Raw genomic sequence first — 25963 nt, 5'->3', positions numbered from 1 at the left:
AACAGGAGTGAGCAAAGAAAAAGAGGCAATTCAGCCCTTGTTTTATCTTTTAATCATGTTCTCTTTAGGTCTTTAGTCCCGCCCACCAACCCCTGAGTCTACCTTTCTTAAATAGCTAACACATATAATAATCATATAATTCATCTAAATTGGATTAATCAAGTATAATTGACATTTTCCATTTATACCACCACCCTCTGTAGGAAGTAATTGCAGGTCTCTTATTCCCCATGTCTCCAATATATTTTCTACTCCTGTTGCTAATCCTCCCTAATCTTATTCCCTGCTGCAAATCACAACTACTATCATGTTCATCCTCTCCCATCCCTTCATTCTCTCTCACTTTACATTCTGTCATCTGCATTGTCCATTGCTCTTAAACTTCAAAGTTTTCTTCCTTTCATCCTGCCATTTCCACTATTCCTGACACCATCTCATCATTTTCGCTATCTGCACACCTCCGCTGTCTTCTCCATATTCTTCTGCTCTTCCTTTTACCTTCAGCTTGGGTATATCAATCCCAATCCTGGCCCTTCAAGGCAATTTTCACTGCATCGTCCCATATCAGATCTGTATCATGTCTGTATAAAAAAAGCACTAAATAAATAAAATAAATAAATATCAAGACGTAATCCTCCAATCTTATCACTATTTCCCTTCTCCTTCCTTCCTTCTTCCTTCCTTCCTTCTCTTCCTTTCTCGTGCTCCCTGTGGAATACAAACTCTATCTCCAATAAGTTTGCCTTTATTCATGACTTTTTACTTCACATTCTCATCTTCTTGCCTTAATGGAGACCTGGCTTTCCCCTGAGGACACTGCTTCAGTTGCTGCTCTGCCATGGAGGTTATCTTTTCTTCCACACACCTCACCCAGCCGGCCACGATGGTGGTGTTGGAATGCAGCTCTCCCTCTCCTGTAGATTTTAACACCTTCTCCCACCTCAATCCCACTTTTTTTCCTTTGAAGCCCATTCCAGTACCTCTTCAGGTAACTGTCATCTATCAACCCCCTGATAAATCTCCCTCCTCCTTTCTCACTGACTTGGATTCCTGTCTTTTCTTCTTCATTAACCTATCTTCCCCTTCCCTTATCCTTGTTGATTTTATCCTCCATGTTGATGACCCCTATAACTCTTATGCCTCAAAATTCTTATCTTTAACATCTTCATTTGATCTCCAGCTCTGTTCTATCACCTAGTCTTTGCTTCCAACTGCTGTCTCTCAGGCTTCTCCACCTCAATTCTTCTGATCTGGGACCATCACCTGATAACTTTCATAATAAATCACCCTCCCTCATACTCATCCAGGCACCACTTAAACCTTTAGGAATCTCCAAGCTGTTGACCCTTGTATCTTTTCTATTGCTCTTTCATCTCTCCTTTCCTCTACAACTTTGTTTGAATCTGTTTATGTAACAGTTTCTTCTTAACACTATATTGTCTTCAGCTTTAGACACTCTTGCCCTTCCTCTTACTCATACTAAAATGGCGCACAAAACCCCCCAGCCTTTATTCACTCCTAGAATTTACTACCTACCTTCCTGTGCCTGCCCTGCAGAACATCTCTGGCTAAAATCCCATTCTCATGTAGACTTCATACACTTCAAATTCATGCTGACCACTTTCTAGTATTCTATTGCACTTGCCAAACAAGATTACTATGCCCATTTGACAAACTATTACATCCAACCCTCATTGTGTCTTTGCCACACTCCAGTCCCTCCTGAAACTTCCCTTCGTCTCCCTCCTCCCATTCATTCTGTGCCTAAACTATAGCTGACTGCTTCCATGACCGGATTCACAAAATTAGTCTTGAGTTTTCAACTATATCATCTTTAAGAACATAAGAAATTGCCATGCTGGGTCAGACCAAGAGTCCATCAAGCCCAGCATCCTGTTTCCAACAGAGGCCAAACCAGGCCACAAGAACCTGGCAATTACCCAAACACCAAGAAGATCCCATGCTATTCATGCAATTAATAGCAGTGGCTATTCCCTAAGTAAACTTGATTAATAGCAGTTAATGGACCTCTCCTCCAAGAACTTATCCAAACCTTTTTTAAACCCAGCTACACTAAGTGCAGTAACCACATCCTCTGGCAACAAATTCCAGAGCTTAATTGTGCGTTGAGTGAAAAAGAATTTTCTCCAATTAGTCTTAAATGTGCTACTTGCTAACTTCATGGAAGGCTCCCTAGTCCTCCTATTATCCGAATCACTTCTAATCATTCAAGACCTCTCATGATCTTAAAGACCTCTATGATATCCCCCCCTCAGCTGTCTCTTCTCCAAGCTGAACAGCCCTATCCTCTTCAGCCTTTCCTCATAGGGGAGCTGTTCCATCCCCTTTATCATTTTGGTTTCCCTTCTCTGTACCTTCTCCATCGCAACTATATCTTTTTTGAGATGCGGCGACCAGAATTGTATACAGTATTCAAGGTCTGGTCTCACCATAGAGCGATACAGAGGCATTATGACATTCTCCATTTTATTAACCTTTCCCTTCCTAATAATTCCTAACATTCTGTGTGCTTTTTGGACTGCCGCAGCACACTGAGCTGACTATTTTAAAGTATTATCCATGATGCCTAGATCTTTTTCCTGGGTGGTAGTTCCTAATATGGAACCTAACATCGTGTAACACAACAAGGGTTATTTTTCCCTATGTGCAACACCTTGCACTTGTCCACATTAAATTTCATCTGCCATTTGGATGCCCAATCTTCCAGTCTTGCAAGGTCCTCCTGTAATGTATCACAATCCGCTTGTGATTTAACTACTATGAATAATTTTGTATCGTCCGCAAATTTGATAACCTCACTTGTTGTATTCCTTTTCAGATCATATATATATATATTGAAAAGCACTGGTCCAAGTACAGATCCCTGAGTCATTCCAATGTTTACCTTTTTCCACTAAGAAAATTGACCATTTAATCCTTCTCTCTGTTTCCTGTCTTTTAACCAGTTTGTAATCCACAAAAGGACTTCGCCTCCTATCCCATGTCTTTTTAGTTTTCTTAGAAGCCCCTCATGAGGGACTTTGTCAAATGCCTTCTGAAAATCCAAATACACTACATCTACCGGTTCACCTTTATCCACATGTTTATTAACCCCTTCAAAAAAATGAAGCAGATTTGTTAAGCAAGACTTTCCTTGGGTAAATCCATGTTGACTGTATTCCATTAAACCATGTCTTTCTATATACTCTACGATTTTGATCTTTAGAATAGTTTCCACTATTTTTCCTGGCACTGAAGTCAGGCTCACTGGTCTATAGTTACCCGGATCACCCCTGGAGCCTTTTTTAAATATTAGAGTTACATTGGCCACCCTCCAGTCTTCAGGTACAATGGATGATTTTAATGATAGGTTACATATTTTAACTAATAGATCAGAAATTTCATTTTTTAGTTCCTTTAGTACCCTAGGATGCATACCATCCGGTCCAGGTGATTTGCTACTCTTTAGTTTCTCAATCTGGCCTCTCCCCCACTTCTTTCCTCTACCTCTTCCCTAGCCTCCTCCAAGCTGTCTTCCTTTCCTGAGGTCATAGTGGAGGAAACTGTTCGTCTTCTCTCTTTCTCCAAACTCACTACTTCTTCTTTTGACCTTGTCCCCACCCAAATCCTCATCTTCACTGCAATCATCCCTTCCATCTGTCACATCCTCAATCTATTATTTTCCACTGCTACTGTTCCTGCTGCCTTCAAAAGTGCTGTAATTATACCACTCAAAAAAAAATCCTACCTTTTCTGCCAACTGTCTTCTCATCTCCCTTCTCCCTTTTGCTGCCAAACTACTTGAACATGCTGTTCACTGCCACTGTCTTGACTCTTTCATCTCAAGCCATTCTTGACCCACTCCAGTTTGGTTTTCATCCTTATATTCAACTGAAACAGTCCGTGCCAAAGTTTCCAGTGACTTGTTTCTGGCTAAAGCCAAAGGTCTTTATTCTGTCCTTATCCTCCTTGACCTGTCTGCTGCTTTTGACAGTGTTTATCACCACCTTGATATGCCGTCCTCGCTTGGATTTTGGAACTCTGTTCTTTCTTGGTTCTCTTCTTTCCTCTTCCATCACACTTTTAGTGCTTACTCTGGTGGTTTCTCCTCTACTGCCATTCCACTATCAAGTGGTTTGCCTCGGGGTTCTGTCCTGGGCCGCCTTCTCCTCCACTATATTCTAATTCCCTTCATGCTCTGATTTTCCTCCCATGGCTTTCAATACCATTTTTATACTGATGACGTCCAGATCTCTCTCTCTTCACCAGAAATCTAGTCCAGGATCTCGGCCGGGTCTGATATTGCTGCCTGGATGTCTCGCCGCCACCTCAAACTCAATATGGCATAGATGGAGCTCCTTATCTTCCCCCCCAAGCACATCTTTCCTCTTCCTCCTTTCTCTATACTTTTTCTGGTGGAAGGGAGAGCGAGAGATCGGGGATGGACTGGTAGAGAGGGAGAGATTGATGTGGATGGATTGGTGGAGAGAAGAAAGACTGGTAGGGATAGACTGTGGAGGGGGGAAAGAGAGAGACTTGCAGAATGGACTGGTGGAAGGAAAGAGGCAATCTGGTTCGGATGGAGTGTGAAGTAGAGACAAAGTGAGAGACTGGTGGGGAAGGAGGGATGTTTGAGACAGGCCCACATCACTAAAAAGGAGATATGGAGAGAGGTTTTTGCACATATCCCCCCCCCCCCCCCCCCCGTCCAAACATGGTGGGTTTTTTAATTATTCCCTGTGGTAGGGAAACCATCCCGTTAGTTCAATCTTGGAGGGTTCCAATAGTTGCATCCACATCTGTCTGTTACCAAATTCCATTTATGCAGAGATAGGACATGCCCACTCTTACAGCAAGAAGCACAGCTACAAACATTTTGCACCATTGTCACAAAGTGCTGGGCATGTATGTCAGTCATCTCTAGACAAAAGAATCTTCTAAATAACAAAGAATCCCATGGCCAGTTTCAACTATTACTAAGAAAAGTACCACCAAAATTATTCAAGTACATTAATCAATAAATATTCATCTATATAAGAGTGGGACAGAGTCCCAATGTAAAACCTGCATTTCAAGTTCTACAATACCCTGCATTCATAGAAAGTACTCCAACAAAGGGTGCAGAACAGAACAAGGGCACCATAAAAAAAAATAATAATCAAATTATGGTTTCACCTCATTAACAGCAACACAAAATCTCCACTACCAGGAACATTGTATAATACAAACCCTGTAAACAAATGTAATTAGGACCTATAGGAAGCCTGCCATACCACAACACTCTAACTGCCAGACTTGTCTTTTTGCGGATGACACTAAGATCTGCAACAGAGTGGACATGCCGGAAGGAGTGGAGAGAATGAGACGGGATTTAAGGAAGTTGGAAGAGTGGTTGAAGATATGGCAGCTGAGATTCAATGCCAAGAAGTGCAGAGTCATGCATATGGGGAGTGGAAATCTGAATGAACTGTATTCGATGGGGGGAGAAAGGCTGATGTGCACGGAGCAGGAGAGAGACCTTGGGGTGATAGTGTCTAATGATCTGAAATTGGCGAAACAAAGTGACAAGGGGATAGCTAAAGCCAGAAGAATGCTGGGCTGCATAGAGAGAGGAATAACGAGTAAGAAAAGGGAAGTGATTATCCCCTTGTACAGGTCCTTGGTGAGGCCTCACCTGGAGTACTGTGTTCAATTCTGGAGACCGTATCTCCGAAGAGACAGAGACAAGATGGAGCCGGTCCAGAGAAGGGCGACCAAAAAGGTGAATGGTCTTCATCAAATGACTTATGAGGAGAGATTGAAGAATCTAAATATGTACACCCTGGAGGAAAGGAGGAGCAGAGGTGATATGATACAGACTTTCAGATACATGAAAGGTTTTAATGATCCAAAGACAACAACAAACCTTTTCCGTCGGAAAAAAATCAGCAGAACCAGGGGTCACGATTTGAAGCTCCAGGGAGGAAGGCTCAGAACCAATGTCAAGAAGTATTTCTTCACAGAGAGGGTGGTGGATGCCTGGAATGCCCTTCCGGAGGAAGTGGTGAAGACCAGATCTGTGAAGGACTTCAAAGGGGCATGGGGTAAACATTGTGGATCAATAAAATCTAGAGGACATGAATGAAGAGTGAGTGGCTCGCGGGAATGATGGCTACTACCTGGAGTTAATACCCTTATTCAATAAACATACACACGGTTAATGCGACTGCAACATTGCTCTAAGCTTCAACGGCAAGAGGAAACGTGGAAAAAAGGATTTGCATTCACAAAAAAGCGGGGAGTAGCTTGCTTGTTACGACGGTTACTACCCCAAACCAAATAAGCCGGATACTTCACTTTCAATGCATATCCAACGTAGCTCTCTGCTTTAATGGCAGGGGAGAAAGACTGATACATCACGCATAACCAGCATAGCTCTCTGCTTCAACGGCAGGGGAGAAAGTCTCATACTTCACTTTCAATGCATATCCAGCATAACTCTCTGCTTCAACAGCAGGGGGAATGAAGAAAAGTGGATCTATATACAGACAACAACCAACAAGGACTGAATTATTTAGTCTGGGTAAACAAATAAGCATGGGTATAGCTTGCTTATTGCAGCGGTTACTACCCTAACTAATTAAGCTAGATATTTCATTTAGATGCAGTTCCAACACTGCTCTCTACATTAATGGTGGAAGTGGAAGGGAAATAGAACCAAAAGGTTACTAAGAGTCAAGAGTAACAGATAAGTATGAGAAAACAAAAAAAAAAAAGTGTGAGACTGGATGGGCCGTTTGGTCTTCTTCTGCCGTCATATCTATGTTTCTGCAAATATTACAACAGGCCCTAAAACACCAGTACACCTCGTGTTAGTAAAACTGAACAAATCCAGCTGCTGTAAGTCCCTATATAGAAACTACATGCTAGCGCAGGGGTGGGCAATTCCAGTCCTCGAGGGCCACAAACCTGTCGAGGTTTTAGGATATCCTAATGAATATGCATGACGATTTGCATACAACTGAGGCAGAGTGCATGCAAATCTCTCTCATGCATATTCATTAGGGATATCCTGAAAACCAGACTGGTTTGTGGCCCTTGAGGACTGGAACTGCCCACCCCTGTGCTGGCGGAATACCTCACCTAAGTCGCACATAAACACAGACAAACCCTTGCCAAATACAAAATAAAGAGACCATAAACAAATACAAGCACGCAAACAAAAACTAAACTGGAAACCTCAATGCAACAATGGAAAAACAAAAATATTGCAATCCTTATAAATATCAAACACAATCAAGAAATGTAAAATAATAATAAAACCATATTAATAAAGAATATTTCAAAACTGATATATAGAACATCCAATAATTAACACTCAAATTATTTTTAAATTTCATAAACACCAATAAAATATTTCAAAACTTCAGACACATCAAGTAATAGCTAATACAACTAATAAGGATTAAAAATTCCCCACTTTCCATACCTGGAAACTTGATTTCCAGTTGTCCTGAGATTGCTGTGGATTAGGAGAGGAGCATACAATCTTTTTCCTCTCTCTCATACACACACAGACACAGGTTCATTCTTACTCATACAAACATGGGTCCCTCTCTTTTCACTCACATAGCCCCTCTCATACACACACATGCATGCTCAGATTCGTTCTCACTCATTGACACATGGTCCCTCACTCACACACACAAACATGCTCCTTCTCATACACGCACGCTCTCACAGACACATATGCTCTCTCTCTCACACATGCTCTCACAGACACACACACTCCGCTCTCATTCCCACAGGCTCTCACATCCTCGCTCTCACCCGTGCCTCTTCCTCTCTCATTCTGCCAGCTGGTTGGGATATGGTGGTGGTGGCCTTATGGCATTTATCAGCCTTCAACCACTGGCAGGATGGGTGCACTGGTGGTCTGTCGGGCCTCTTTCCATCTTCTGCTGCCAGCAGGATGGGTGTGCCTGTGGCCCTGCTGCCTTTTTCAGTCTTCTCTGGTTAGGGTGTACTGGCAGCATATCAGGCCTCTTTCCATCTTCAGCCTGGTGGCTAATTCAATCTAATCTGGCCAAAGGAATATTTTTCCAACTTCCTCCAGTGCAAACTGTCCTAACTATGGTTTTGTCCAACCTGGACTGGGGAACTCATGGAAGTTCACACCCAGGGACTCTAGTCTGCTTTACAAATAATTCATCAGATAAACTTCCTAGCACTTAGGGCAATATAATCATAGCCCCCGTTTTCCTGAATCTGTGGCAAGAGTTAGCAAATTCTGTGGTAGGTTCTTCAAACTTCTGTGGCAAATTTTCATAATTTTGCTAAAAAGTCACACATCTAACTATGCAAAAAATCTCAATTTTTTAGTGAAAACTACTGGGCCGGATTTTCAAAAGGTTATGCGCGTCGGGCCTATTTTCAAAAGGCCCGGCGACGCGCATAAAGCCCCGGGACGCATGTAAGTCCTAGGGCATGCAAAAAGGGGCGGGCGGGGGCAGGCCAGAGGCTCCAGGCACAGCGGCCATTTGCTGCTGTGCTGGGGATCGCATACCGGCAGTCGGCCGGTGCACGTAACTTACTTCAGCCCCAGGGCTGAAGTAAGTTTTGGAATAGAAGCTAAAAAAAGAAAAAGGTAGGGGGTAAGGGAAGGTGGGGTGGGGGGTTAGGGAAGTTCCCTCTGAGGGAAAGCGGGAAGGCAGCATGGCCTGGCGTGCACAAGATGCACAATTGTGCACCCCTTGCATGTGCCAACCCCCGATTTTATAACATACACATGCTATAAAATCGCATGTCCATGTGTGCGCGCACACATGGACGCGCTCGTGCAGGTTTAAAAATCTACCCCAGTATATTTAAACTATATACAAATAAATGTCCCAAGTTCAACCATCCTTTTTATAACTTCTTGAGCAGTGGTTCCCAACTTGTGGTCCGTGGACCCTTAGGGATCCCCCAGACCATAACAAAGGGGGGTCTGCAGGAAATGAGAAGAGAGAAGAAAGTCAACGCCGCAAAAGAAGAGGCCAATAGGCTGCCAGTACACCTCAGCCAGAGAAGACATGAAGGAGGCAGCAGGGCCACCGGTGCACCCATCCTATCAGCGGCTGAAAATGGAAAGAGGCCCTGACCGGGCGAAGGTCAGAGGCGGTTTCAGTCCAGCGTATCGAGAAGTAGGCAGTGGTCAGTGAAAGGCAGAGGTTAAAAGTAATCTGAGGTCAATCCAGGTATCCATCCGAAGGAAAGCAGGGGTGGACCAGAAGGACAGGTCAGGCAAGGAGAGGCACAGAAGTCGAGGAGAATACTAGACAAAACTGGATTTGAAAATGAGATGCTGAAGTCAAGGCTGGGTTGAAGACAAGATGTTAGACACTGTAGCAACACATTCTATTCTCAAGTAGTGGAATCTGTTGCTGAGTCACTGATGGAGTGTCAGCCCTGGTCTTTTGTAGGCCTGAATCCATGACGATATCAGGAGTGGTGCTGGGCCTTTTCCCACTGTGGACCTTTTCTAAGTACACATGCCTTAGGACAGAGCTTTCCAAACTTTTCATGTTGGTGAAACACTTTTTACACACTCAGAAAAACAAAATAGGTTTCACTGGTCAAATTTTCTCTTTCATAATATAACCACATGTGTAATATCCCACATATTTATTTATTTTTTTTATTTAGGCATTTTTGTATACCGAACATATTGTTTACACCTCATGTCTGTTTACATAGTTTAATGGACAGTCTTTAACGACATGTCCTAAAATCACTCATTAGAGTAAAATAACAATAAATATATATTGTTTGTAGGACCCACACTCAATGTGTTTGTCTGTCAATCAAACTCATGATTATGGTCATAGGTCTATTTTAATTGTTGACTTTAAATTTTTTTGTTATTTTTTTATAATTTAATGATTTCTTTCCTGAAATCTTCATAAAAAGCTGACGAACTAAAGCTGGCCAACTCCGATATTTATCACTTTGAGAATAATCACAAAAGAGTCAATGGAGCAATAAAGATCTATATTATTTTAGAAACAGTCCCATATTCATCACAATCTGGATACACCGTTGCAGATCAAATTGGAAATAAAGTCTGTGGAACAATACTCATCTGAACTATTTAAGAGAACCGTCCCGACACAATCGTGTTTTGGACCTACTGGTCCTGCTTCAGGGCAGTGGCGTAGCCAGAATTGATTTTTTGGGTGGGCACAAGGTTAACATGGGTGGGCTGTAGGCATGCAGGTCTACTAGTTGTTTTTTTACTGATAAATAATGCCAAATTATGCAGCATAGCATTCACATCTACGCCTAAGTATGAGGTTTACTTAATGATACAAACATAATTCACGGTGATTTGTGGTACTTTAGCCTTCTTATTATTACGATTTTATACACGGCTCCTACCTGTCCATAAATTTTGAGAGAGCGGTTGTGTTGCTTATATTTAAATTGCTAACATCTCAAAATATAGATATATATTTTTACCTTTGTTGTCTGATCTTTGTATTTTTCTAATCAGTTGGTCCTGGTCTCTTTTTCCCATTTTTTTCCCTTATAGCTCATTTCCTAATTCCTTTTCAGTGTCTTTCTTCTATTACTGTCTTCTTCCCTTCCACACACACACACACACATACACGCTTTCTCTCACAGACTCCCTCTCACACACTCAAGCTCTCACATGCTCTCCCCCCCCCCCCCCCCCCCCCCCCCACAAGCTCACATTCAAGTTCTCACTTTCTCACCCCTCCCCAGGCTTATATTCTTATGCACACACAGACGCACATCCAGGCACCCATTCTCACCCACACACATAAACCCAGACTCCCATTCTCACCCACAAACCCATGCTCCCAGTCTCACCCACACATATTCAAGCTCCCATTCTCATCCACACATATACACATTTAAGGTCCTATTCTCACCCACACATACACACATTCAAGCACCCATTCTTATCTACATATTCAAGCTTCCATTCTCACCCACCCACACAAACCCAGGCTCTCATTCTCACCCATATATACACACATTCAAGCTCCCATTCTCACTGTTTTTAAATTCTTTTAACTATCGTTATATGAGAGAAAATGACACTGAACAAACTGTCAATTACAAGGACTTCTTAATGCAATAAAAAATTTTTATTAGTTCAAGTTTGTTGCACGCTATATTAATATCTGTGTTATAAAACTGTATAGGCTACAAATGGCTTATACAGGAAGCAAAGAATCTAACATATAAATTGCAAGTAAATTAATATAAAACACCTCACTGCTATACTCACATTAAGTACACACTGCATTCAAAGTACAGCTTTGCTTGACTACTTCTCCTTTCCAACTGTTTTTATAGGTTTCCTAATATGCATTGCAAGCTAAAACTTTATGGCACCTTATCAGTTTATATTGCTTCATACCTACTTTCCATGTCACATTTTCCATAACCTCTCAACCGTCAGCACGGCCTAGTTTCTGTTCCCCTTTTTCTGTTCCTGGCTGTGCCTTGCACACACGTCCCTGATCTTCACAGATTATTATCGTACTCAAAGGCGTAGTTTCACAATATTTCCTGTTATTGACTTTCCCAATTCAGCCTTGACCTGCTGAAACAGTAAGATCTTTTTGCAACTTGTGTATTTTGGCCAGTGGGTTCAGACCAAGGTTTCTGACCCAAGGTTTTTCTACCTTCAGCATATTCACAAATCCTCCCTTGAGACAGGTCTTGTGCCTGTCTCACCTCCATTTTTGTGAGACTACGTTGAGCCGTTCTTCGGTATCTGCAAACCTTTGCACATCACTTTCCCTACATCCCACTTAACTATACTCACTTGCCATTTCCCTCTAATATCCTAACATTATGTGACATAGAATGATATGTATGGAACAATCTTAAAGCAACTACTCTATCACTGTTTCTATTGTCACATTATCATAATTAGTTTCAATGCTAGTAGGTGCCATTACAGCATAATTCGTTTCTGTATGGGCAGGGGCCATGACAGCGTAATGAGATTCGTGATGATTAATATTGTTAGTTATTCTGGGAATTATGCATCTTTGGAATGTTTGGATTAGATTCGGAATACATTGCATAAAGCAACACACAGCTACAAGGATCACAATAATTATTATTGTGTATTGGCAAAGGCTCCTAATCCATCCCACCGGAAATATTGACCACAGACTATCCCATATATTTGACCCTGCATCAATTTGAATACTTGCAGCAAAAGTTTTCAACTTCTTTATCTGTTGATCAATAGCTAATGAATTGTCAGTGAGGTTAAAACAGCACATATCTGGCATAACTTCACAACCATAACGGTGCTGTAATAATAGAAAATCAATAGCTCCTCGGTTATTAATAATTGCATTACGAAGAGCAGTCTGTTCTTGATTTAATAATGCAATAGCGTGCGAAGTGGCATTTATAGATTTAGCTAAATTACAAGCTAGCTTTGTCACTTGATTATCAGCATGCATGGCCATTCCGAGTACACCAACTAAGGCAATTGCTAAAGCCATAGTCTCATGTTTATTTAAAAGCGAAACATTTCCATCACATGAAGGTGTGAGAGAAGTCAAATCTCGAGTCCTACGGGATTTTAATAATTGTTTCACCTTGCTAGGTTTGCTCGGCAAGATAGGTAGTAATCTGCTAAGGCAACAGGTACAATCACTGATATTTGCTGGAATATAATTAAATGTTGTGGTGCCACAAGTAAAAAACCATCCAAGCGGCAAAATTATATGGGCCCAATTATAGCTAATGTTAGTAAGGTTGTTGCAGGTCCATTGCCCTTTTGGCAACTTACGGCATTGCTCTTTACAGTTTACAATTTTTGCACAAGTGTTATTTTCAAGATTTGCGACATGCGGGGTATAAAGCTCCAATGCATCTGGAGGCAGATGTTTGGTTACTTTTCCCCAATTTATGGATGATTCATAAGTCCATTTTTCCCCAATAACCGGTAATTGAGTATCATTGTGAATATCGTTCGGATCCTTACAAACCGGAATGAGACATGAGCCCAACATAGTATGTAAGTCTGAACTTATCATCAAACAAAAAGAAGTAACATGTGTAATGTTTGCTAAACGCAACCACAAGTTATGTTTAAACCTTTCATCCAATGATTCATTGTCCGAGGTAGAGGAGATTCTAGAAGTACACCACCACCACAGCAAAACGCAGGCAAGAATTGCACTGGGAAGTTGGTTATTCATATTCTCAGATGATGGGGCGATATGTGCGAATATCCGACAAATGTACCCAGGTGGAATGTTCAGACAGTTTAGCAGCAGTATGGCTTAGTCCTGTAATGGTGAATGGTCCGACGTAAATTGGATCCTTCCAAGTTTTATGCGTGTGATTCTTCCGTAAAACTTGATCACCTATTGAGAACACAGAAGATAGAGTCAATTTTGGCGCTAATCTCGAGTTGGTTTGGACTAAATCAGTAGCCATTGCTACTATTGGCTGAATTTTACTCCAATACTCGCTTGGAGTATCAGTGGCTTTTGCTTGTATGGGGTTCATAATTCTCCCTGTTTGTAATTGGAAAGGCGTAATTTCATGAAATATACCTGGGGTATTTCGTATATTCATCAAGGCCAATGGTAATATATCCAGCCAGGTATATAATTTCGTTGTTTTGGTTTTATTTAGAGCTGTTAATAATACTCTCAGTTTCGTTTTTAGGATTCCGTTATAACGTTCTACTAAGCCATTTGATGTAGGCTTATAAACTGACACTCTACGGTGGATTATATTGCAAATATCCTGCAATTCTCGCATTATTTGATTGTTAAAATGTGTGCCATTATCTGACACAAGTCTAATGGGACATCCGTGTGAAGGTAGTATATTGCGAATGAAAGTATCAATCACTATATGGGCTGTTTCTTTAGTACACGGGAACGCTTCAATCCAATGTGAAAAACCATCCACCCATACCAATACATACCGTTTTCCTTTTACTGGTTCAATCATATCAGTGTAGTCAATATGCCACTCCAAACCTGGCCCCTGAGGAATAGGTAGGCTACCAGGGCTCACAGCAGGTCCTCGGCGAGCTATATGAGTGGAACAAACTAGACAGTTATGAATTATCTGTACAGCCAGAGCGTACAAATTCTGATTCCAATGGTTATTCTGTACTCCTGCTAGTAACGCTGTAGCAGACAAATGCAAGGTGCTGTGCCAGGCAGCAAAGTATCTTAAAACTTCCGAGGTCGTGACACAAAGTTTACCATTAGGATGTAACCATGTTTTTCCTCTTTGGTAGCATCCAAGCGATTTCCACTTCTCTAATTCCTCACCGCTCGGTTGTTCATGGAATATATCACTACTCATTGGGTAAGGAGTGTGAGTCAATTCTGAACTAAAACGGGTCTGCATAATCATTAGATTTACGGATAGTACCTCAGAGGCTGCTTTATCTGCTAGATCATTACCTTTTGCCTCAAAGTCTGTATGCTCTGTATGTGCGGGTGTCCATACGATAGCAGTCTCAGTACCTATGCCTTCCCTTTTAGACAATATTTTCAATATTTGTTTCCAATCTTGAATATGTTGTAGAGGTTGACCTGTAGCAGTAATCATTCCTCTTCTTTTCCATTTTAGTAAATGATATTGTAAGGAGCTAACCACATATGAACTGTCAGTATATATAGTACAGTGTTCCTTTAGCCCTGTCGACTTTAGAGCAGCTATCACCGCTAAGAGTTCGGCTTCCTGTGCAGTCACACCCTTCTCTGTCTGATATTGTATTTTCGTAATTATTTCTAACTCGGGTGTTACGTTTAGCGCTGCAAATGCAGATTGTTGGCCTTTTTGTGCCCCGTCAGTGAACCAAATTAATCCTTTTTCAAGAGGACTGAATCGGGTTAACAACAATTCAGGTATATCTTTCCGTTCCACTGGAGGCTGTTCTGTATTAGGGAAAAACCAATCTAATAATTTATTTTGAGCTTTTGTGAGGGGTTTAGTTTCTATATCTTTGCCATTTAATACTATCTGATATTTACCATATCTGGTGGCGGTCAATGCAGCTTCACTGGTGGTTAGCATATGATGTATTGAATGATCACAGTGCAACACTAATGGGCAATATGGCATGATCGCTCTCCATTTTCCAATTGCAGCAACAATGGCTGTTAGTAATTTTGGTATTTCAGGCAGTGCCATTTCCACCGGGCTATAAGATCCGGATAGAAATGCCACCGCCTGTTTTGGAGTGTCATCTTGATTTATGATGGCGGCCCATGTGTTGCCTAAATCTCGAACCCATATGTGCACTTTTAATTTAGGGTCTACGGTACTTAGAGGTTCGGTTCGTAATAATGTCTGTAATATATCGTGTATGGACATTTCGTCATCCTTAGTTAAGGCAATTTGTGTGTTGGAAATAGTGCCCGCTGGTACTTGTAAATGCCGCAGCAAAGGAGAAACACGAGCTGAGTAGCCTGGGATCCATTGGTGACAATAATTAAAGGTTCCCAGCAATCCACGAAGTTGTTTTAATGTTTGGGGAAGTTCCTGCTTTTGCAATTCTAATAATAAATCTCTTGTAATATGTTTTGTTTTGGATGATATTACTTGTCCTAAAAAGTTTACTTGCGTCTTGGCTAGTACGCATTTCTGCCGATTACACTTGTATCCAGCTTCGCTTAATACTTGTAACAACTTAAAAGTCCATTCCCAACAGTCTAGCTTATTGTCTGCGGAGAGTAATATATCATCAACATATGTAAACAGGGATACGAATTTGGGTAATTTACTCCTAAATTGTTCCAAATCTTTATTTAATTGTTTTGAGAATACAGTTGGACTATCTGTAAAACCTTGTGGAAGTCATGTCCACCGATACGCTTTGTTACCTAATACAAATGATGTCAAATCACGGGAAGCCGCATGCAAAGGAATGGCAAAAAATGCATTAGACAAATCAATAACTGAGTTGAACTTATGTATTGGCTGAGTTTGCAAGAGCGTCAATGGATTTGCACATACTGGATATTGTGGGATTACTATTTCATTTAAAGCACGTAAATCATGAACGATTCTAACATCATTTTCTCCTTTCGGTACAGGGAACAAAGGAGTGTTATAGGGTGATCGTGATTCCTCAATAATACCATTTTCTAATAGTTTAGCAATCTGTCGCATAGTAGGTTCTACTAATTTTTTGTTAATTGGGTAAGGGTTTATTTTTGGCCCTGGCTCATACGGTTCCTTTTTAATCCGATAAGCAGGGGCTGTTTTAGCCTTTCCATAAGGAGCTTCTTCCATGCTCCATAATTCCGATGGTAAATTATCCCAATTCCAATCATCAGGGATCTCGCCATCCTCCTCTTTACTCGTTAGAGCAACCAGAGAGAGGATGCTTTTAGACACAGGGATTTTAAAGGTTAGTGTCAAGCCAAATTGAGAGAGTAAATCACGACCCAAGAGATTTACGGGACAATGTTCGGCAATTAGAAATTTCACGGATGCTTCCCTTCTGCCCTGTGTAGTCTTAATTACCACAGGAGTTAATTCAGTTAAATGTTTTTCACTAGGTTTACCATCAAAACCTATAGTAGTATTTGTTTCACGTGATTCTCTGACAGCAACTGGCTTAACGCATATAACAGAAGAGGTAGCACCCGTGTCAATTAAAAATTGCATTGGAACCTGTTGAGGACCTACCAATAGTTGAACAAATGGCTCTGATGTTTGTAGGAATATAGTATGTCCCTGGATGATTCCTTCATTCCCTGCCTTATGTCAGTAACTACCAGGCTCCCACACAGGAAATTGTGAGGGCGACTGCTGCGTGGGCTGTGGCCCGGACTGCCTAGGCTGCCCCTGGTCCGGTGCCGGTGGTTGTGTATGATAAAAATCAGGGTTTTGTGGCCTTCTACATTCGGTTGCATAATGACCTACTGAATGACAATTCCAACATTGTACATGGGCTCTTCTGTCTGGTGATGGCCTATTTGTCATCCTTTGTGCTAAGCCACGGCCACCCCTTCCCCTTCGCATTCCTCTACCGCGAGGGATGTATGGACCATATCCTCCCTGGTATATCCCTAAAGATGGGTTTTGCATCACATAACAATCCTGTGCACCATCCTGCATATTATTATCTTGTGACAGATGTCTACTTTGTTCATGGCTCTTCACCTTTTTCTTTTCCTCCAAATCTGCTATTTGCAATGCCATTAATTTATTGGCTATTTTCTGTTGTTCTTTATGTGGAGTCTGTAACATTTTGGCATGAACTGAAGCAAAATGCAACAATGTTGCCCTTACCTCAGGCCATGCCTTTGTAGATAACGCCACAACATTGTTCAAATTTGTCTGCATGTTTGCTGGCAAAGTAGCATAAAATAAATGTAAAAACACAGGGATGTTAGGCTGGACATCAGCATCCTGTCCAGTCTGTGCTTTATATGTGTCCATGCATTTCGTTAAATGTGCAGAAAAATCACCACTACCATCCCATTTTCCTGCTGTAATGGCTGTGAAATCAATTGTGGTTGGGTATAAAGTATCCAAGGCCTTCGCTAGATTTATTCTATCTCGTCCTTGAAACGGGCTGCCATCCACAGCAGGGGTAACTAACCCAGGACACACACTAACTACGGACAGCTGTGCTAGATTTATACCACATGCTGCACATAGTGCTTTAAAATCACCAATGGCCAGTTGCGTTCCTGCCGTGTTGGTGTCAACAGCTTCCAACCACATTCTAGCTCCTTTATGAATACTCGGTAATTTCTGAACAATAGTACTAATATCAGTAGGGCTATATGGCTTATAGGTTGCTGTTGGTTGGTTATAAGCATCTGACCGCACAAAGACGGGAAATACACCCTCTTTGGTCTTGTTTGATCGGGTATTAACATTCACCTCAGAATAAAATTCTTGCAGAACTAGCTTCCATATTTCACATCCTTCTTGCATAAATTTATAATCTGGACTCTTTGCAAGGTTTGTAGTAATTAGTGACTGCAGTATGTCTATATCGGCCTCAGTAAGTGGGCCCAGCTCAATAACTGGGGACTGCAACCCCTCATTAGTAAATTCCCTTTCTATTGAGTCCCACCACTGGGTCCCATAATGTTCCTTCTGTAACTCTTTCAACCTGTCGTATACCCATTCCATTATTGCATTTGGTTTCCGGTTCTTATAAGGTTTTTTCTTGGCAATGCCTTCTTCTAATTTTTGAATGTCTCCTCCTAATTTTTGAATGTCTTCTTCTAATTCTCTAGGCATTACAGGAGAATCACCTCTCAAGTGTATCTCATTTAATTGTACTATTCCTTTGATTTCGTAACTTTGTTCTTCAGGAAAGGTTGCCACACCTTGTTCAGGTTTTTCTGCTTTATTTAATTGTTCGTCTAGATTAGGGTATAAAGGCCTATACCCAACAGGGGTTGGTATTTGCCAACTATTCTCTTCTCCGAGCTTTCTCATCGGACAAGTTATTACATAAGGTGGCGGGTGGGGCTGAGGATCTACAAATTGATCCCGAGGGCCATCCTTTTGCAACCCTTGGTCAATATTTTCATCTCGACCCTTTAATTGGTCTTGTTTTATTCCAGATATTGTCTTATCTCTAGTTTTTATTTCTATATCAGCATGATATAGATCTCCTGTTATTGAAAAGAGACTCCAGACATGTAAGTGTTTTTTCAGGCTAGTCTCTTTCTTTTTCTTGTCTTGTAAGAAATGTTTCAGTGGGTACAATCGACTGGGCTTTAAAGAGCCCTCTAAAGGCCATGATAGAAAGGAATCTTTTGCTGCATATTTTACCCATTTATCATTTAATTTTTTTATGATTTCCTTTTCAAATGGAAATAATGCAATGACATATTGGAGCGCCGTACAATTTTGGTTACTATCAATATATAAGGTAGTATGCTGGGGAATCTGCTTAAGGGTAATAGCGTTAGGCGCACTGTTCCCTATCTCCGTCATTTTAAAGCTGATCCCTTTCCTCTTGATCACGCGACGTAGGCCCAACTGTACAAAATATCCAACAGATAAGCAGAAAGCAAAATAAGCAATTGCAAGCAACAGCGACCCAAAGAGATATATAACATAAATCATCCATTCAACCAAAAATATTACTCCTGAGTACTCGTTAACCCTTTATTCACACAGGACCTGATTTCCGTCTACTCTCCAAGCGCGGTTGATCACTCCGGCCCAGAGGAGATATCAGGAACGTGAATATATTCCTTCAAAAAGTGTTATATTCAGTGTCACCCTCTATCACGGCCTACTACAACGATCGGGGTCCTGCCGCGGTCGCCATTTTGTTTTTAAATTCTTTTAACTATCGTTATATGAGAGAAAATGACACTGAACAAACTGTCAATTACAAGGACTTCTTAATGCAATAAAAATTTTTTATTAGTTCAAGTTTGTTGCACGCTATATTAATATCTGTGTTATAAAACTGTATAGGCTACAAATGGCTTATACAGGAAGCAAAGAATCTAACATATAAATTGCAAGTAAATTAATATAAAACACCTCACTGCTATACTCACATTAAGTACACACCGCATTCAAAGTACAGCTTTGCTTGACTACTTCTCCTTTCCAACTGTTTTTATAGGTTTCCTAATATGCATTGCAAGCTAAAACTTTATGGCACCTTATCAGTTTATATTGCTTCATACCTACTTTCCATGTCACATTTTCCATAACCTCTCAACCGTCAGCACGGCCTAGTTTCTGTTCCCCTTTTTCTGTTCCTGGCTGTGCCTTGCACACACGTCCCTGATCTTCACAGATTATTATCGTACTCAAAGGCGTAGTTTCACAATATTTCCTGTTATTGACTTTCCCAATTCAGCCTTGACCTGCTGAAACAGTAAGATCTTTTTGCAACTTGTGTATTTTGGCCAGTGGGTTCAGACCAAGGTTTCTGACCCAAGGTTTTTCTACCGTCGGCATATTCACATCACCCACCCACAAACCCAGGCTCCCATTCTCAACCACACATACACACATTCGAGCTCCCATTCACCCACATATTCAAGCTTCCATTCTCACCCACAAACACACCCAGGCTCCAGTTTTCACCCACACACACTCCCATTCTCATCCACACATACACATTCAAGCACGTGCACAGCTTCCGCTTTCTCCCCCAAAGCAGGAAGATCAGCTGCCTCTCCTGCTGCCACCGGCCTCCTGCTATCTTCGGGCGTCGGGCCGTACTGCCCGCCGAACTTCCTGTCGGGGGGGGGGGAGCGGAAGCGCAGCGCACAACGTCCGCTTCCTCCCTCCCCCCCCCCCCCCCCAAGCAGGAAGATCGGCGGGCAGTACGGCCCGACGCCCGAAGATAGCAGGAGGCCGGTGGCAGCAGGAGAGGCAGCTGATCTTCCTGCTTTGGGGGAGAAAGCGGAAGCTGTGCGCGGCGCTTCCGCTCCCCCAAACAGGAAGTTCGGCGGGCCGTTTGACCCGAAGATAGCAGGAGAACGGGTGGCAGCAGGAGAGGCAGCTGATCTTCCTGCATTGGGGGGAGGAAGCGGAAGCTGCGAGCGGCGCTTCCGCCCCCCCCCCCCCCCCCCCGAACAGGAAGACCGGTTGGCCATACGGCCGCAGCAGCGCTTCCCCATGTGCCGTGATGGCGCGCGAGGCGTGGGTTCTCTTGTTCGCTGTCGCGGGGATGGGATCCCGCGACAGCCTTGCAGTTCCGGTGCCAGTTGGGTGGGCCTGGGTCTAAGTTGGGTGGACACCTGCCCACCCAGGCCCACCCGTGGCTACGCCACTGCTTCAGGGGAAACCACTCTCCGAAAACTGTACTCCAAATCCTGCAGTGACTACAATTTCGCGCCGTTCCATCAGCATCACTTCCTTCCATGGCTAAATCAACATCTTTTTCTTGCAGCCTGCATTCAGTTCCACAGTTTCATGTGGTTATATTATGAATGAGAAAATTTAACCAGTGAAACCTATTTTGTTTTTGTTTTTGTGAGTGTGTTGCACTTGTGAGGGTTTCTGGAATACATTGGTTATTGGGCTTTTTGTTATGATTGAGATCACACTTTTTAGACAAACATAATTTCGTGACACAGTAATTCAGTCTACTAGCAAACCAGAGGTTAAAGGTTAAACGAACGAAATGTATTTCGACAATTTATGTATGTTTCCTTAAATATATACATAAATCAGTTGTATCGTGAAACATTTTATCTTGTGAAAACCTTTCATTTATATTAAAAATATATAATATTCCAAGATTAATGTTATTGTTATAATTTATGAGTAACAATAATAAAACAAAGTTATTGTGTTATTCAATTTACCTCTTTAATGAGATGTATGAGCTTGATGGGATGCGGATAGCTTTTGAATATTTGGTGGAATATTAGATAAAGACACTCGCATGTCGTCATCAAGCATTTTTAAGCTTCCACGTTTCAATAATTTAAAATTTGTCATAGTTGAAAAGGATACTTCACAAGTATATGTAGTGGAAAACTGCAGAAGAATTTTTAACGCTTTTTTACTTATGTTTGGATACATTTTTGAAACATGAATCCAAAAGTTGTCTAAGTCACCTTCTTCATGCATCATTAATAGGCTTTGATTATTTTTGATTTCAGCAAATTCTTCTTCTTCAATAAGTGAAAAGTCAATCGTTGCAATTGAAAGAAATGGATTTCTGATCCAATCATAATCTTGGATTTCAATTTTTGGGACGTAGTGATGAACTTTCTCTCCGAGCAATGCTAAATGGTTAACAATTAGCAAACTGATCTCACATTTTAGCTCACAGTCAGCAGTTTTGGAAAACATTTCAAAATTTCCTTCTGTCACTTTCCTTTTCCAAATTGCCATCTTGTCTCTCATAGCACAAATTTTATCTACTGCTGTTAAAATTCAATTTACCTCTTTAATGAGATGTATGAGCTTGATGGGATGAACACAGCTTTTGAATATTTGGTGTTAATAAAAAAGTCCAAAGGGTCTTCTGCGTAATTTTAAAAAGCTGGCCAGTTTCACATGATAAAATTATTTGATAGCCTCATTCAACTAATTCTATATGGCTATGAGAGTGAAGTCTGAAGGGACAGAATGTTAATATAAATCCTGCACCTCCAGTTCTGTAACTCTGTGCATCCACTGAAATTCCCCCAAACAATTTAGCTTGGATGTTTCCCTTACAGCTCATCATACTAAAAGATATTTTCAAATTCTGGTGTCACCTCACAGTAACAGCAGCACAAACACCTTCCACTGCCAGGCACATTGTGAACTAACACAAAAACCCACAAAAAAGACACTCAAAATCTATACTGCAATCCCATCGTAACATAACAGTAATAACACCAAGGACTCAAACAATAACCCTACCTGTGAAAAAGCAACGGTAAATATTACACTGGGTCCTAGAATACCAATACACCACCTACTGAGGAAACAAAATAAACCCGATTGCTATAGATCCCTATACAGACACTATATGCTAGCAGAATCTCCCATCATGGTCACACACACAGAGCAGAGACAGACCCTCACCGAATATAAAATAAAGAAGCACAAATTAGACAAAAACTGAAATGGAAACCCCAAGAAGCCAGACTCTGTGTATTAACAATGGAAAAACAGAACCACCAATCCTCATAAAACAAATAAAATCAAGAAACATAAAGCATCAGTTATAATAGTAAAACCATACTAATAAAATAATATTTTAACACTACTGATAAATATAATTTCTATTAATTAAAATCATATACATTTTCTATTTCTTTTATTCTCCATCTGTCTTCTTCCGTCAAACACACAGACAGTTTCTCATTCTCATATGCTTTCTCTCTCACACACACACACTCACAGGTTCTCACTCTCACATGCTGTCTCTCATACAATCATTCATACACACAGTCTCTTACTGGCACATGCTGTCTGACTCTCTCACATACACTGGCTTACTCTCACTCCCACATGCTGTCTTGCTCAAGCACAGACTCTCACTGTTACATGCTGTCTCTCTCACACACAGAGGCTCTCACATGCTGTCTCTGCAAACATTCAGGTCCTCACTCCCACACAGTCTCTCAACTCATCTCATACACACACACAATCTCTCAACTCATCTCATACACTCTACAGGCCTCTGGACCTCCTCTTCACGGGTTGCCGCAGGATGGGCTCTGCAGCGGCCCTGATCTTCTCGGGCCGCCCACAATGTGGGATCCGCGCCGGTGGCCCTGCTACCGGGCTTCCTCCTCTTCTCAGCCCGCTGCGACTTGAGATTCGCGGATGATTATAAACGCTGCTCCTCTTCTGCACGCGGCTGATGCTCCTCCTCCTTCCTGCCCACGCGACTCTGGCAACGTTTGCTTCCGGGGCCACGCTGGCAGGAAGATGGAGGAGCATCTGCAGGTTTGGACGTGACCTTTTTCTTCGGGCCGTGGTAACATGAGCTCCACCACGGCCCTGCCGATCTTCCTGCTGTGTGTGTCCAGCACACAGCACAACACAGCGGTAGTGTTCACTGCTCAGCCGCCAGTGGGATGAGGTCCACTGGCGGCCGCATTGGCTCCCCCTGACCTCTCCTCAGTATACCACTGCTTGGCGCCCCCTAATTCTCAGTACCCTAGGCCCAGGCCTAGTTCGCCCCATAGTGCTTCCACCAGCACTGGCGATTCTACAATTAGGCAGGGGGCGAGCGTGGTGCAAAACTGGAAAGCAGACACCATGACTGCTCCTGTGGACCCCCCCGTAAGATTGTGCAGACCTCACAGAGCCATGCCACCACGGGGTCTGCAATGAAGTACTTTTTTTTCCCTTAAGAATAGGCCATGCGAACCTACAACAAATTTGTTCGGTCGCTGGAAAATCTTGTTTTCGCTGCGAAGAAGTGAAGTTGGTGATGTCACTTGCTCTGCCCCCTCATGTGCACCGGGCTTGCGCGGCACACTGCAGGCGAAACACTAAAGTGTCGCGATGCACACTTTGGAAAGCTCTGCCTTAGAGGGGTGCAGGACCAGCTAGTGGTGATGGTGTCCTGCTGCATGGTATGTCAGCGATGGGCCACTGTACTTCCTGCCGTGAGGCTGCCATGTGTGCCACATCAGGAACCCAAGAAGCCAGCATGGTTGGGGAGGTGAGTGTGGCGGGCCGCCAATCGTAACATTTACATAGTCAAATGTGTTAATTTTTAGGGAAAAATTATCCAAATTTACCACAGAATTGCTAACTCTTGCCACAGATTCAACAAAATGAGGGCTCTGATTATATTGCCCTAAACGCTAGAAAGTTTATCTGGTGAATTATTTGTAAACTAGACCTGAGGCCCTGGGTATGTGAAGTTCCTTTACATGAGCTCCCCAGTCCAGGTTGGACAAATCCATAGTTAGGAAAGTTTGCACTGGAGGAAGTTGGAATGATATTCCTTTGGCCAGATTTGATTGAATTAGCCACCAGAACCATCAGTGCCGGAGTTGCTGGATGATGCAGTTGCTGTATTTTATGTAAATCCTGATTGACCTGAGCCCACTGTGATCTCATGATCCTTTGGGCCTGTCTCCTATGGCAGGGGAGTGACTTACACTGTTCTTGCCAAAAGGCCCAACATCTCATGTGTCCTACATGAATGTCTGCTGACTCGTTCATATCCTCTCCACTGTGGACGTCAGTGTGATGATCTTCTGTGGAAGAAAGGCTTTCACACAAGCAATATCTGGCAGAGCTCATATAAATTCCAATTGAAATGACAGGTTCAAATGGGACTTGGAGTAATTTATGACAAACTCTAGCAATTCTAACACCCAAATAATTTTGTTCATTGATTCTATAGCACCTCCTTAATATGTGCTTTTAACTACCCAGTCATCCAGGTGGAGAAAAGAAAAGCTACTTACTGTAACAGATTTCTCCATAGACAGCAAGAAAAAATCAACCACACAAGTGAGATGACATAATTGGATGTTGCCAATGCAGATATATGCCTGCATTGCTTCTAATGTATGCAGATATCTCATGAATATCTATTGTGGATATCCTGAAAACAAGACTGGCCAGATTATGTTGAGTACCTGTGGCCTAGACAACTGCAGAATTTCTGTTTTTATCAGGACCCACATATGCTTTTTCAGTTCAAACTAAGTAGATCATTATACAGTTCTTGATAAACTTATTGAGCGTTACAGTAGGCTAGATATTAGAAGTCTGCTTGCCAGTGCTTATATATTGCCTATAATGCAGATGTTATCTTTACAGTTATATCCGATGATTCTATTATATATCAGCTTAACTGGTTGTTTTTTGTTTTGTTAACAATCCCAGCAAAGAAGAGATCTCGCAGAAAAAGTAGGTGGAGTTCTGGAACTATTGCAAAAAGAAAAAAAATGCCCCAAACTAACAAAGATGATAAAATTGAAGAGGGTGATGAAGCTGAGAGTGATGGAGTTGAAAGTCTTGAAAATCAAGACTCCAGCTTGGATCAAACTGAAATGGAAGTGAATGGTGACTCTTCAATGGATGCTGAAACAGAAAATGTTGTTCTTGAAAAACTGGCCAGTGGTTCTGAGAGCAACTCAAAGACTGACAAGGAAGATGCTGTTCTTAGTAATTCTATAGCATACATTAAAAATTATGCTATGAATGAAACTGCCAAATCTGAACTCCCAAGAAGGGAAACTGAAATGGAGAATAGAGAAACTTCCAATTTACAAATGGAGAATATTGCACAGAATGGTGATGCCAAAGGTAAGTGACATCCAACTGACCAGTCTGTCTGGTTGCTGCTGCCTACACTGTTGTAGCTAAGGATATCTCCTATCAGCTGTACAAGGTTGACTGCCTACACCAATTCTAGCTGTGGTAATCACTTTCTTTGCCTTTATCACCTCCCATTATACTTGACTCCCTGCAGGATATTGCTCCCATACACAAATCATATTGTCTCTCCTATTGCAACCTCTGCCATTATGGTTAGATGAGCATACAT

The 25963-nt window shown here is 41.9% G+C and overlaps 1 protein-coding gene across 1 annotated transcript in view; it reads left to right on the top strand.

The window, feature by feature from the left end:
• The window catches only part of ATAD2 (ATPase family AAA domain containing 2), a 471993-nt gene that overhangs the window by 383028 nt on the left and 63002 nt on the right, over window positions 1-25963 (top strand). The window contains exon 25 of the mRNA XM_029591972.1: window positions 25300-25722. Coding sequence (XP_029447832.1) covers window positions 25300-25722 — 423 coding nt within the window. The remainder of the gene's footprint in view (window positions 1-25299; window positions 25723-25963) is intronic.

The sequence above is a fragment of the Rhinatrema bivittatum genome, chromosome 2, assembly GCF_901001135.1.
Source record: "Rhinatrema bivittatum chromosome 2, aRhiBiv1.1, whole genome shotgun sequence".
Lineage (NCBI taxonomy): Eukaryota > Metazoa > Chordata > Amphibia > Gymnophiona > Rhinatrematidae > Rhinatrema > Rhinatrema bivittatum.
The sequence above is the reverse complement of the archived record's forward strand: the minus strand, read 5'-3'. Positions and strand labels throughout refer to the sequence as shown.